At 44.0% G+C, this 12,198-nt stretch overlaps 1 protein-coding gene across 2 annotated transcripts in view; it reads right to left on the bottom strand.

Annotated features, from left to right (window-relative positions):
* Window positions 1-9,797, bottom strand: part of asap3 (ArfGAP with SH3 domain, ankyrin repeat and PH domain 3) — a 28,973-nt gene extending 19,176 nt beyond the window's left edge. For both annotated transcript variants that reach the window (XM_056427080.1, XM_056427081.1), the window contains exons 1-7: window positions 9,481-9,797; window positions 6,655-6,727; window positions 4,319-4,464; window positions 3,979-4,053; window positions 3,127-3,176; window positions 2,535-2,649; window positions 204-289 (exon numbers count right to left, since the gene is read on the bottom strand). In XM_056427080.1, coding sequence (XP_056283055.1) covers window positions 204-289; window positions 2,535-2,649; window positions 3,127-3,176; window positions 3,979-4,053; window positions 4,319-4,464; window positions 6,655-6,727; window positions 9,481-9,606 — 671 coding nt within the window. In that variant the 5' untranslated portion in view covers window positions 9,607-9,797. The remainder of the gene's footprint in view (window positions 1-203; window positions 290-2,534; window positions 2,650-3,126; window positions 3,177-3,978; window positions 4,054-4,318; window positions 4,465-6,654; window positions 6,728-9,480) is intronic.
* Between the last annotated feature and the right edge of the window lie 2,401 nt (window positions 9,798-12,198).

Raw genomic sequence — 12,198 nt, 5'->3', positions numbered from 1 at the left:
TGATGGTTAACAAAAGCAATAATTGAAGGTAAAAGAAAAATTTATGAACCTCAACTTTTTAGAAAAAAAACCTCTGAGGTAGAAATGAAATCCATGTTTTTCAGGCCAGGGAAAAGTATTTATATTTCTTATTTCACATCTTGAACAAAATTACAATACGGTAATAAAATAAAAATAGTCGGGTGACATCGGCTGAGACTGACCTGAGCTGGGCCTGGAAATATTTGATGAGGCTCTGGAGAAGATCAGGACCCTGCCGCACCTTGAGCTCCTGGATCTTCAAAAGATACTGAAAGCACAAACAAAGACTTTTCAGTGGCAGCTCTCCACGGAAAGGCCGGAAGGATCCATGGAGACACGAGTTCACTCTGAAGCGGATGCAATGCGTTGGTCGGTGGACTTGACACTGGCCGCTATCGGTCCTCAGACATGTAGATATAAACAAAATGGAAACTATAAGAGGAACTGAAACTGGGCACTTGGCAGGTGATGGACATCAGGCTCCGGATGGCGTGAATTGAGGTTAACAATATTTAATGTTAAGAAGTGTGAACACACAATGGAGGCTCAGGGTCGTGGGTTTCGTGGTGATCCGGCTCAACAGGAACCAGCCTGAAGGACCCGGGTCAAGACCAAAGAGAACCATCTTCCCCCAGTCCAGAGTCTTAGTCCCAGAATCAGCCAATCAGCTCCTCTCAAAGGTAGTTCAGCCTCTAACACCTTCCTGTTGGATAAAAGTCGGCTATCAAAATGGAGGGGTCAAAGGTCACGACCCCCGGGTCAAAACATCACTTCCGGTCAAGTCACTAAACAAATATTTTCACAATAAAAGTCCCGTCTGTTATTGTCTGAAAGTCACTTCACGGCTTCAACCGGCTTCGACAATCTGAAATACTAACTAACATTCAGTCTCATGAACATTCATTACTTCTTGCCATTTACATTAATCATTTGCACAGAGTAAACATTATACCCCTATGCTTCATTCATAATAAAAATATTCTCCCTAATATTTCCTATTATAATATCTTTCTATATGTATTAATTTAAAGCTCAAGACTACAAAATCAAAATAAACTATTACAACCTAACAAAACCGTCGTTTGAGATATTGCAGGAGGAACAGAAAGCAGCCGCCGTGAGATGAACGGCTGCCGGCCAGTCGGCAAACCTCAGACTCGTCAGCGAGGTAACCGACCTCTTTCACTCCCGCCGTTTCAGCAGAAAATCTAATCACGGTTCCTCACAGTATGATGGAAAAAAGCCAATTATTGCCTGACTACTTTATTAAAACATTAGTTTAATTTACTGTCTCAAGCATTCTGGAACCTGTAGTATTAAAAGATAATTTGCAGTTACAACCAGTAAAAAGGAGGTCGCCAAATGACCCCGAACTGAAATCTTAATTGCCACTTCACGATTTAACCTCAACTATACATCATCTAATATTCTGTGTTGAACTTTTTGTAGCTCCTTACTTTCTCGGACAATTCTTCAGATTATTGACGTTGATGTGGAATAACACAGACACATAGAGTCTCTGCGTGGACAGAATGACAACATTCTCTCTAAAAAGATTCTCTCTTGGCCCTGCTGAGACTCCGCCCACTGCTGAGACTCCGCCCACTCCTCCTCTCTACCTCCATCTGATGGACCGTGGAGGTCTGGATGGTGGAATATGCCGACTACCAACTCTTCATCCACTCTGTCATATTCATTGTGTTGTTCCTGTGTTTTAACTTGTGTGTAATGATTCCTTCTGGTCACATGACATCTATGACACCTGTCCATCCTGGAGAGGGATCCTCCTCTGTTCTCTCCTCAAGGGGTCTTCACTTTTTATCCCCGTGAAGAGCTGTTTGGGAGTTGTTCCTGATCCGATGTGAGGTCAAAGGTCAGGGATGTCTATATGTACAGATTGTAAAGCAAATTACTGGGGAATTTGTCATTTGTGAAAATGGGCTCTACAAATGAACTGAATTGAACTGAATTGAAAACCTCTTTGCTTCAGAGACAGGCTCATTGAAGGGCTTCTGTCCCTTGTATGTTTCTGTAGTCTTCAGAGTGTTTCCATGTATGCAGTGGGAGAGAAAGGAGCACAAGCACAACGAGACGGGGAGTTGGAGCAGTTTACATCAAGTGGAAGTTTACACTTTCCCTGCCTCTCCTCTTTGTCTCAACAGCTGGTTTCAGTCAGGATTACTTTTTTTTTTTCTTCAGGATTTCCCCCAGCTACATGTGCAGTACTAACGCATGAAGCTGAGGCTGCATGTACCGGCACTGGCAGAGCAATACACGCGGTTTTCATCCGCCTTTCTGATGTGTAGAACCAAGCTCCTCTGGAACTCACGGATGTCTTTCTAAAACGTGTTTTTTCCATCGCAGGAAACACTGGAGAAACGCAGAAGGGATGGACCCTCGCCGTGCAGCCGACCGTGGAATCCACAAACAGACCACCCATGTGAACTAAATCAGGACTTCAGGTATGGGAGAGGTGTCTGGCTCCGGTGTTGTGACTGGCACTAATCCCTCACCTCACACATCTGCAGCTGAAAGGTCCGCCTCTCCCTCTCCATGTCCTCCCCGCCGTCCGATCCCTCGGCCTTGATCAGACCCAGCTGCCGGGTCTTCTCCTTCTCGAGCTTCCCTCTGAAGAGGGGGGGGGGAGGGGAGCAAAAGAGCAAAAGGAAGAAAGAATCATGTGTACCATTTACGTCACTATTATTTGGCCCGTCTGCTCAACTCTCTTTTTCTGTAATGATTAACCTTCCGAGCATTTTATTCCTCTGACTCAATCACCTTCCTCATAGAGAGAAGAAGATAAAGTCAGTTGGATGAAGGGAAGCATCGGAGTAATAAAACCCTTCGCAACACTGCCCATCGATGCAAAGTGCAAAACCTCAGATTATTTAATAGCACAGTAATGGATAAAGGCCTTGGGGAGTGAACTATCATCATATTAACCTCACTCTAGCGAGAACTGAATATGTGCCACGTGATTCTCCTTCGGCTCCAATTCCTTTTTATCTCGTGAAGCAATCCGGCTTCACGGTGAAGAAGTCGACCACAGACGCACAACGTCGCCGCGCGAAGGCGAGGTAACAAGTTAAGTGTGTGGTTAATTACATTTTCACGTCATACTCCTTCCAACTCTTCTCCATCTGTTTCTTGAGCTCCTGTAGAGAAGACAAGAGAAGAGTTAATATGGTCACTCGTCCACATGCAGTCGGGTCAACTGGTGATTATCGGCGTGGATCCGAATAGAGCCAGACGGGACGCCACGGTTACTCACATTATGCTAACTAGTCGGCTATCTGGCTAAACCAGATTCCAGGAGCACGTTGTCTCGTTTCGCAGTTACAGTGGAGCAATGTTCAGTGACTGAAGCATCGACTTGTTATTACTCACTAATCTGCCAGCAAAGCAAAACAAAAGGACAAATACGAGCGAGACAGAGCGGTACAGTGTTGGGACACTACTCCGCCTTACTCATTAATCTGCATGAACAGCCTCAATTTATCCCACGTCTTATAGGCTCAGCTGCATCCAAGATAAAGACAGGCAGGATTACCTGCTTTATGAGGAAATCCACCATGACACTGATTTTACATTGTGATTATATATATAGATATATAAATATCTTGAAAAGTGCTTCTTTATTCACTGTAGAGCTTGGCAATAACTTTATTTAATATAATTTCAATTAAAGGCCAGACATGTTTCTTCTAGAATTCTTAATAATATCTCTAAAATATTGTAACATCAATATCAAAAAAGGTGTTTTTGTTTTGTCCGTTTTGAGAAGCTATGATTTATTGATGAGGATATGTCTTTGCTGTTCATGTTCCCAAATAAAAACTATAAAACATCACATCAGTGGACATTACAGACTGGTGTACTACAGGTGTGGTGTTCTAATAACAGTTAAGCCAGCAATTTATTACTATTTAATACATTTATAATAACATCGAGACTCACTAGTCTGCTGTCCCGGAGTTCTGACTTCAGCACATTTTCCAAAGGAAATGCCATGATGTTGTTGAGGTTTTGCACCTGAAACATAGAAAAAGCAAATAAGCAAAGCAGGTAACCATATTCCACATGTTACAGGTGGCCCTTATCCTTATCTCTTGCAATATGAGCAAACACTCACATGCACACACTCTATAACACACTGATGTCTCCCTATGGAGCCCCATTTCTGGGAATGAGTGTAGACAATTCAAAAACATGGTGAGTCAGTCCTTTTGAGCGAGTGATTCATGAAAAACAAAACACTGGACGATAATCTAAACCATCACGTTTTCTCTTCCCTCACCAGGTTTTTGAAGAGGGCCGTGACCTCTCTGGTGAACACAGCCAGGTTGAGGAACCCTGTGGAGACTTCGTTGTTGTCCTGGGTCAGGTGGCTGTTCCCCAGGTTCTCCAGCAGCTCAACATACTGCTCCTTGTTGTCAACGTGGGCTGAAACACAACACGCACGCAAATAAAGTGAAGTTAAAGAGGCGACTCAGGCTTGAGTTACACGTCGGGTAAATCTTAAGGCAGCACATTGCCTTGCTCTGTGGCGGCGGCGGCAGTATTTTAACAAGACACGCATGTGGGATAAATTAGTCCTGGTTTCTACACATGCTGGAGCTGGAGACAGGCAAACATATCGGGACCCATGCTTCTCTGGGGCTTATAGGTCACTTTCCCAGGGGTCGTGACCTTAGAGGGCTCTCAGTCTGTTTAATTTATGTGGAAAGGGGCTGATGGAAAAGAATCTGCGCTCCGACTGGGCACCACATCGGTTTACATTTCACTCAGGGAAGTTTTACCCTACAGCCTTTTTTTAGTGAGGCTCAGATGAGTACATATAATAAACAAAAGTTACAATTCAAGCTCCATGGAAATCATCTCAAATGACTTTCGGGAAGAAAAAAAATGAAATAATTGAATTCATCGTTTAATTATCTAGAACAATTTAAGTAAATAGTACAGAAGAAACATCTGCACACGTGTCCCGAGCAGACCACACAGACAAAGGCAGGAAGTTTAGTCGGGTACTCTCTTCTGCTCCAGATTCCACCTCAAGAAAAATATGACATGGAAGCTGGGAGACAGGCTGACACAGTTGTGTTGACACAGTTGTGTTAACTAGTTGAAGAAGAGAAAAGTGAAACCCACAAAAAACGTGAATTTAAGGAACATATCCAGACTCACTGCAGCACGGAGGAGACAAAATCAAGCGGAAGAACTGAGCCTTCATGGCTGCATACAGAAAGATATAACACACAGCAGACATGATGCAGCGATCAGACAACACTGCGTCACAGAGGAGATGACTTTACAGCCGACCTTTAGAGATGATACCAGAAGAGCAACTCAACTCCTCGACTCCTCAGCCAGGACACACACAGCCTTGCAGGCCACAGAATCTTGGCAGAGAAGTGGTACTTAGCAGATTATAGGAATCAAGCTCGAAAGAAGAGCATCTCACTGCGCGTGTGTGTGTGTGTGTGTATGTATGTGTATGTGTGTGTGTGTGTGTTACACAGTAACGGACCATCAGACTTCTTGCGCGGGGGAGGGGCAGGCGTACAACTGTGTCCGTGTGTGTGGTGGTGAGTCAGACTGTCGATAAACATCAGGACTGATTCAGGGGTTCAACAATATAATGATAGAAGGGGGCGGCGGGGAGAGGCTCCCATGGTCATATTACGAGAACTAACCCATACGATTCCTGTCAGACGGAGAGGAATAATGAAAGAAGTAGAGTAAATGGACAACATCCATAGAGCTCTGCGGCTGCCGATCACACCACGATTGCTTAATTCGGAGCAGATGGCTCTCTGAGTCATTTTTACGAAAAGGCTATGAGTTGCAGCCCTAAAAATGGGAAGCAGATTTGTAAGCGAGCACAGGAGAACCCACTGAAGGATACGCCGTGCGGTTCCTCCGTTTCCCCCGCGCATCGTTGAGGTGAACACAAGTAACGGCGACGCACTGCGACTCAGAGGCTCCAGCTAAACATTCACTGAGCGACCCAGTGCAGCCGGCAGGTCGCTGTATAGAACCTCCTTGTTGCCGAAACCACACATACCATTTGCTTTAACACACACCACCAAAATCGTACACTCCATATGGATATAAACACACAATCACGCAGCATTCCACACGCTCTGGTCCCATCACAATGGGCCTCACACATAAACACCTCTGCCTGCATCAGCTTCATGACGTCATCTTAAGTATTGTACGGTGATGGATGTGGAGGCTCCTCTTTGCACTGAACAGCTGCAGAGTTCACATGCTTCGTTTGTAGAGGCAGCCGTCCAACTTCAAGCCGAATGCCGTCGTGTAGTCATGTAGCAACACGACAACGTAAACGGTCAAAGTTCGATCTTGACCTGATGAATAGTAGTTTGACAGAACAATCCCAACTCAAGGTTTCCGTGGAGCTTTCTCCTGCATCGCCTGGTCCGTGTGCTGTTGGAAGGTTTGTAAAAGTCGGCCTCAAGCCCTCAAAGAACCATTTCCAAGGTCACGAATGAACTTTCATGCATGATTTTAAGCCAACATGGATAAGAAGGCCTCAAAGGGCTGTGGATGAGCCAACTGAACGAACACCACGATGAATGACACCCGACCATGTGACGCATCGACACTCACAGAGTCCAGAGGTGTGTATAGCTTTGATCATCTTCTTCATCCTCTGCAGAGCGGTGTGGTCCATCTCCAGAGACTGCAATGGCAAGGAGACACATATAGGTGTGAACATTAAAGAAAACTGAAGAAAGCTATTACTATTACTAAATATAAGGAAGACTCCATGCATGTAAATCCAATGTTGCCCTGATCCCATAGAGTAGTCCGGCTCATTGATTTGAAAAGACCCGAGTACAGGTTACAATCTTTCAAACATGTCAAAATAGGAACCAAAAAAGGCTGAATTGATGTTTGATTTGTGTTTGCTGCACTGTTGTCAAGGTTTACAGTAGAGGTGTGTGTGTGTTTCTATCAGTTATGATTAATTTTCTCACGGTCTGACAGGTGAGTCAGCGCTTGTCAGCAAGTCAACCGTCTGTCTCGTCTTGTGCAACCTGAGTGATGTCAGCGCGTTTATTGCACCTTTTTCAGTTGGTTTCGTTGTAGTTGGATAAGTAGTCTCTTCCAAACCCAAAAGGTTTGAAACTACTTCCTGTTTATTCTCCGTACACAGGCCACTTGTTTTACTGAGCTCGGCACGCCGCACTCCACCTACATGCCACTAGAAATAACTTTAATGAGCCAGTAATCTAGACTTAACAGAGACTCGGCCTTGTGAGATGATGTTTTCCGATCCACTCCCCAAGGGTTAGTTCTCTAATTAAAAGGAGGTGTGTGTGTGTGTGTGTGTGTGTGTGTGTTCTCTAATGCCTCCCTGCAGACAATGAATGGGAAAGTGATTTTGTGGAGACTGCAGTTGGGAGTTGCTCACTGCTGCTGCTGCTGCAGTTTCCTCTACTTGGTAAGGTGGTTGGCAGACGGGGGATAAACAGTGGAAACAAGCTGGTGCAGGTTAATAGAACAGGTTGTGTTTGTTGAAGTTTGTGAAATAAATCACAGCGCACAAACATACCAACTGGCAGACAACCAACCGCTTCATCGAGACAGACGAAATGACACGCACATCCCTTCTGGCGAGGGTGATGCCCGCCACTTGCAAGGTTATCGATGTTGAAAAAGCATTTGTGTGCCTATGTGCGAGGTTGTGTTCACCTGTTTTCAGGGTGTGTGGCGACTGCCGGCAGCAGTGCGTGACTAACTGCTATCTGATCCTTATTTACCACATTCAAAAAGCATGACAAAACCTACAACAGACATGTTAACCATGAGAGGGGAAACTTTAGACGTGTTGCTATGTGTGGGAATGACATTCAGACAATTATAGCTGAAGTTATCGTAAATGAAACCGTTCCTTATCCCCCTCCTTCTCCCTTTATCGTTGCCTCTAATCAGGAATAATAAGTAACAAGCAGCCGAGTGTGTGTTGGGCTAAATGGTGTCTCTGTCTGCCTGCCCTCCGCCGACACCACACACACATGCCCACACTTTGCCCGAGCCATTAATCAGGCTTGGCTGGATTGAGAAGACTAAACATAATAACCAGAGATCTATCTTTAAAGATGCGGTCGCATTTACATATGTGTGTGTGTGTGTGTGCGTCTGTCTGTCTTTGTGTGTGCACATGTGTAGGATTCCGACATGCCCCTCCCCCAGAACAGCTATTCCAGCTATGTACTTTCCAGTATGTCATGGTCATTAATGAGGGTATTATCAGAAGATAAATATAGCAGACAGCTGATTAAAACTCTTTTTTATGAACCCTCGACATCTTTCTTTTGCCATTTTCTAGCCAGGATGAAGACTTCAATGAAGACCTTTCATATCTCAAACTTCTGACGAGACATTGGAGTCCATCGTCCAATATCAGTGAAATATCAGGATATCTGCACTATAGACGGAAGTTCTACTGCATAGGAAACTAAATCATCTCCACCCACATGTTGTCTTGTGGCATTTTAGGAAACTGATCCGAAGTTTTCATTTTTGCAACAGCAACCCTATTGTGACTCCAACTGACGTGAACTCTCTCTTCAACCAGGGTGACAGTAGAGCACTGAACCACACCGGTATGTCACAAGGAAGACGGACCAGGGAGGATCAAGTCGTGTGCACACTTTGATGATTCGCTTCCTGGCAGCAGCCAGTCGACTTCCTCCTTCGGCGGGAAGTTCTATGAGAATAAAATGCAAACCAAAACAAACCTCAAATAGGGATTGAGACTGACAGTCAGGGAACCATTTCTGAGCACGCTTACACTCACAAAACAACGCCTTATTCTGTCAAAGGGCCACATGTCTGGCATGTCTGCTGTGGGTGGGTGTTCGGTTTGATTCCCATCTCAGTTTGAGTCAGAAGACAAGGCCAAGAACACCCTGGATATGCTTCATCACCTCGCGTAACCCTTCCACTTGTTCTGCTGAACCAGGACATGCAGCCTGCACTGGATAACCATGAGTGTCAACATCCAGACTTTTCTGAACACCACACACACACACAGAACTTGACAAGCAGTGCCAAATAAACCATGCATCAGTAGTGTGCCTCCAATTTTAACATGTTATAAAACCACAATATGAATGGTCCGGTTCCGACCAGCATCCTCGTCCCATGTGACCCAACAGGGGTTCAGCAGAGCATCTGGTCACCCGGAAAACAGCACACCACTGATATGCACCAATAAGTTTATGCTCATAAAAAGTTATCATTAAGAAGCTACTGCAGCCGTTCGGATGGAATTGGCCTCAGCTGGTCTCAGGTGAGCGCAGCGCGAGCTGCAGCTGAAGCCACACGCGCTATGCTAAGCTACGCGGACAGGTAAACAACAGACAAAAGGTGCACGTTTCTCCACACCGTCTCCCCTCTTCCTCTTCCTCCCTCCTCCTCTCTCACCTCATCCACGGTTGAAACTGTGTTCCGACAGTCGCTCATTTTGGACTGAAAACTTGAAGTCCCCGGCGAAGACAAATCCTCGTTGGTCAGGACCACAAAGTCCGAAATACTGATTCTCTCCGGCATGTTGAGAGCTCCGCGCACAATCTGACGATCACTGGAGGGGAACGCGAGCCGAAGTTTCACGCGCGCACGTGATTCCCATTTGATGAACAATAAAGACTTTGCTCCTCCATACAAGAGGCTGTGTTCAGAGAGAGCTGACCCCTCAGAGCGCCTTGAGGTGAACAACGTGTCTGAAGCTCGACCCGAGGAGTCCCGACCGAGTTCAGGCTCCACTGCGCGAATGTGTGCGCGTGGAGGTGCGCCAGCACGCTATTGTCCGCCCAGAGAGGGAGGGAGCAAACTCCATCATCACGTGGGAATGTTTGCGCTCTCTGGCAGAGAGACAACACACAGAGAGAGAGAGGGGGAGAGAGGGAGACAGAGGGGGGGGGGGAGAGAGAGAGATTTTGAGTTTTGCATTCGAATTTATTTTTAAAACATTGCAGATTTCTCAATTAACATGAGTTCTTATTTTTCGGAGAGAAAGAGAGAGAGAGAGAGAGAGAGAAGTTTGCGTGTCTCCTTGCCCTCGCCTCTTTCATTCTTACTTCTCATTTCTATGCAAACTCCAGAGAGTCTGCAGTGTGCTGGTTGCCATGGAGATGCATAATACCTCATTCAGACTAAACTGAGGGGCCGGCATTTCATTGGATGAGGTGATGTTTATTGGAAAGAGCATTGCAGGGAGGTGGAGACGTCCAAGTCGAAGCTCTGATGTTTCACCAAAAACAAATGTGACACAGGAAATATTGTATGTGCGAGGAACCTGAACGCACCTCAGCTCAAGTTCATCCACACTCCAGTAGGGAGTTAGTCTCCAAAGCTTCTTCCTCCTCCTCTTCATCTCATGAAAGGGATGTTTTATTGAGGGAGGATTTCTGAAGACCCTCTGACTTTCTGTTTTGTCACTTACATTTTTATTTTTATTCGTTTAGACATATAAACATAAAACAAGTACAACAATGTCAGACATAAACATAAATATATATATACATAAATATACATACACACACTCACACACACACATACATACATATATACACATACTTATATACACATATACACATACATACATACCCCAAAAAAACAAAACAACAACTACAGAAAAACAACAAAAAAGCAACCCCGGCACCCCTTAATGATCTTTTACTTGTCAGTGTGTTTACACCACCCTGCATCTATATTTGCATTTCCCTCCAAACCCAAATCTGACCCCTGAGTATTTGACCACTCCTCTAATTTGTAGTAAAAGCCATCAGACTTTCTGAAATCCTCTGAAGGAATGATTGAAATGGAAAGAGTGCTTCGGAGAGGTGGAAAAAGAAAATACAAGAGTTGTGTATAGAACATAACTCCTGCATGCCTGGCATTGTCAAGCCTGTCAACTCATAGAAAAGAGGTGTATCAGTGAGCATTGCCTCGGGGACGAGCGGTGAGACACTCTGAAGTGCAGACGGGTGATTTTAAGAAGCAAATACAGAGGCTCCCTTTGGTTGGACCACAAAACCACAGATTCTCCTGTACATGAGCTTTTTAAAAAAGGGATAATTTGTCCCAGCTCTATCGGCAACTTGCGGTTATTTTAACCCCTCTGAACAAACTAACTCACTTTGTGGTGACATGTTGTTCATTTATCTGGAAGTGCTTATTCAGCTTCTGTTACGGTGAATAAGCCAAATGTCTGTGTGTCTTGACTGTGTGCAGACACGGTGTCACCGTGTTTACATTCACAGAGATACACAATCTGCTGTTTGTGTCACACGTCTGTTTACTTAGCAACACAAGTGTTCACCAAAATGCACATGCACAGCATTTGATATCTGTATTGTACTTGCATACACACTCATACTCTCTCTCTCTCTCTCTCTCTCTCACACACACACACACACCAACACACATCTTTTAGTGTCGAACTGCCGAAAGGACTATTTCTCCGGAAGCACAAAGTGAAAATCACACGATAACAAAACAAATAGCTGCAATGTGTTCTCATGCAAATGAAGGCGACGCACAATTCACAGTGTGAACTAAGATGTATATCTGTGTATATGTATATATAGATAGATAGATATCATTTTTTTATTTTATTTGTTATTTTTCTTTATTACCTTCTTACGTTATTACTTTATACCAATAATGTTGTTAAATATTTCACAATGGAATTATTTATAAAACAATTCTTGAGAGTTATAAATGTGATTGAAATGTATTTATGGAAGATGTATGTGGAAGTGCGTCTGTATGTATGTGTGTATGTGTATATATGTATACATATATATATGTATGTATTTATATATATATGTATGTGTATGTATTGTTTTTATATTTTAATTTTCTTTGTTATTTTTTATTATTTTATATAAATTTTCTGATTTATTTGATATTAATTTAGGATAGGAATATATAAGCATATTTTTGCTTCTATACCTTTTCAGTCTTTCTGTTTTGTATATTATATATAATAATATTGTATTGTATTTGATCGACTGAATAAAAAATACACACACACAAAGTCTCCAAAAGGGAAAGCCATGGGGGGAGACGCTCTCTTCCACCTCTTGAGCAGTCTGAGGAAATGTCCGCTCCTGTGAGGAAGTGAGGGCACGCGACAAA

Source organism: Pseudoliparis swirei, chromosome 11 (assembly GCF_029220125.1).
Source record: "Pseudoliparis swirei isolate HS2019 ecotype Mariana Trench chromosome 11, NWPU_hadal_v1, whole genome shotgun sequence".
Taxonomy (NCBI): Eukaryota; Metazoa; Chordata; class Actinopteri; order Perciformes; family Liparidae; genus Pseudoliparis; species Pseudoliparis swirei.
Note: the sequence above shows the minus strand (reverse complement) of the source record. Positions and strands in the feature narration are given on the sequence as shown.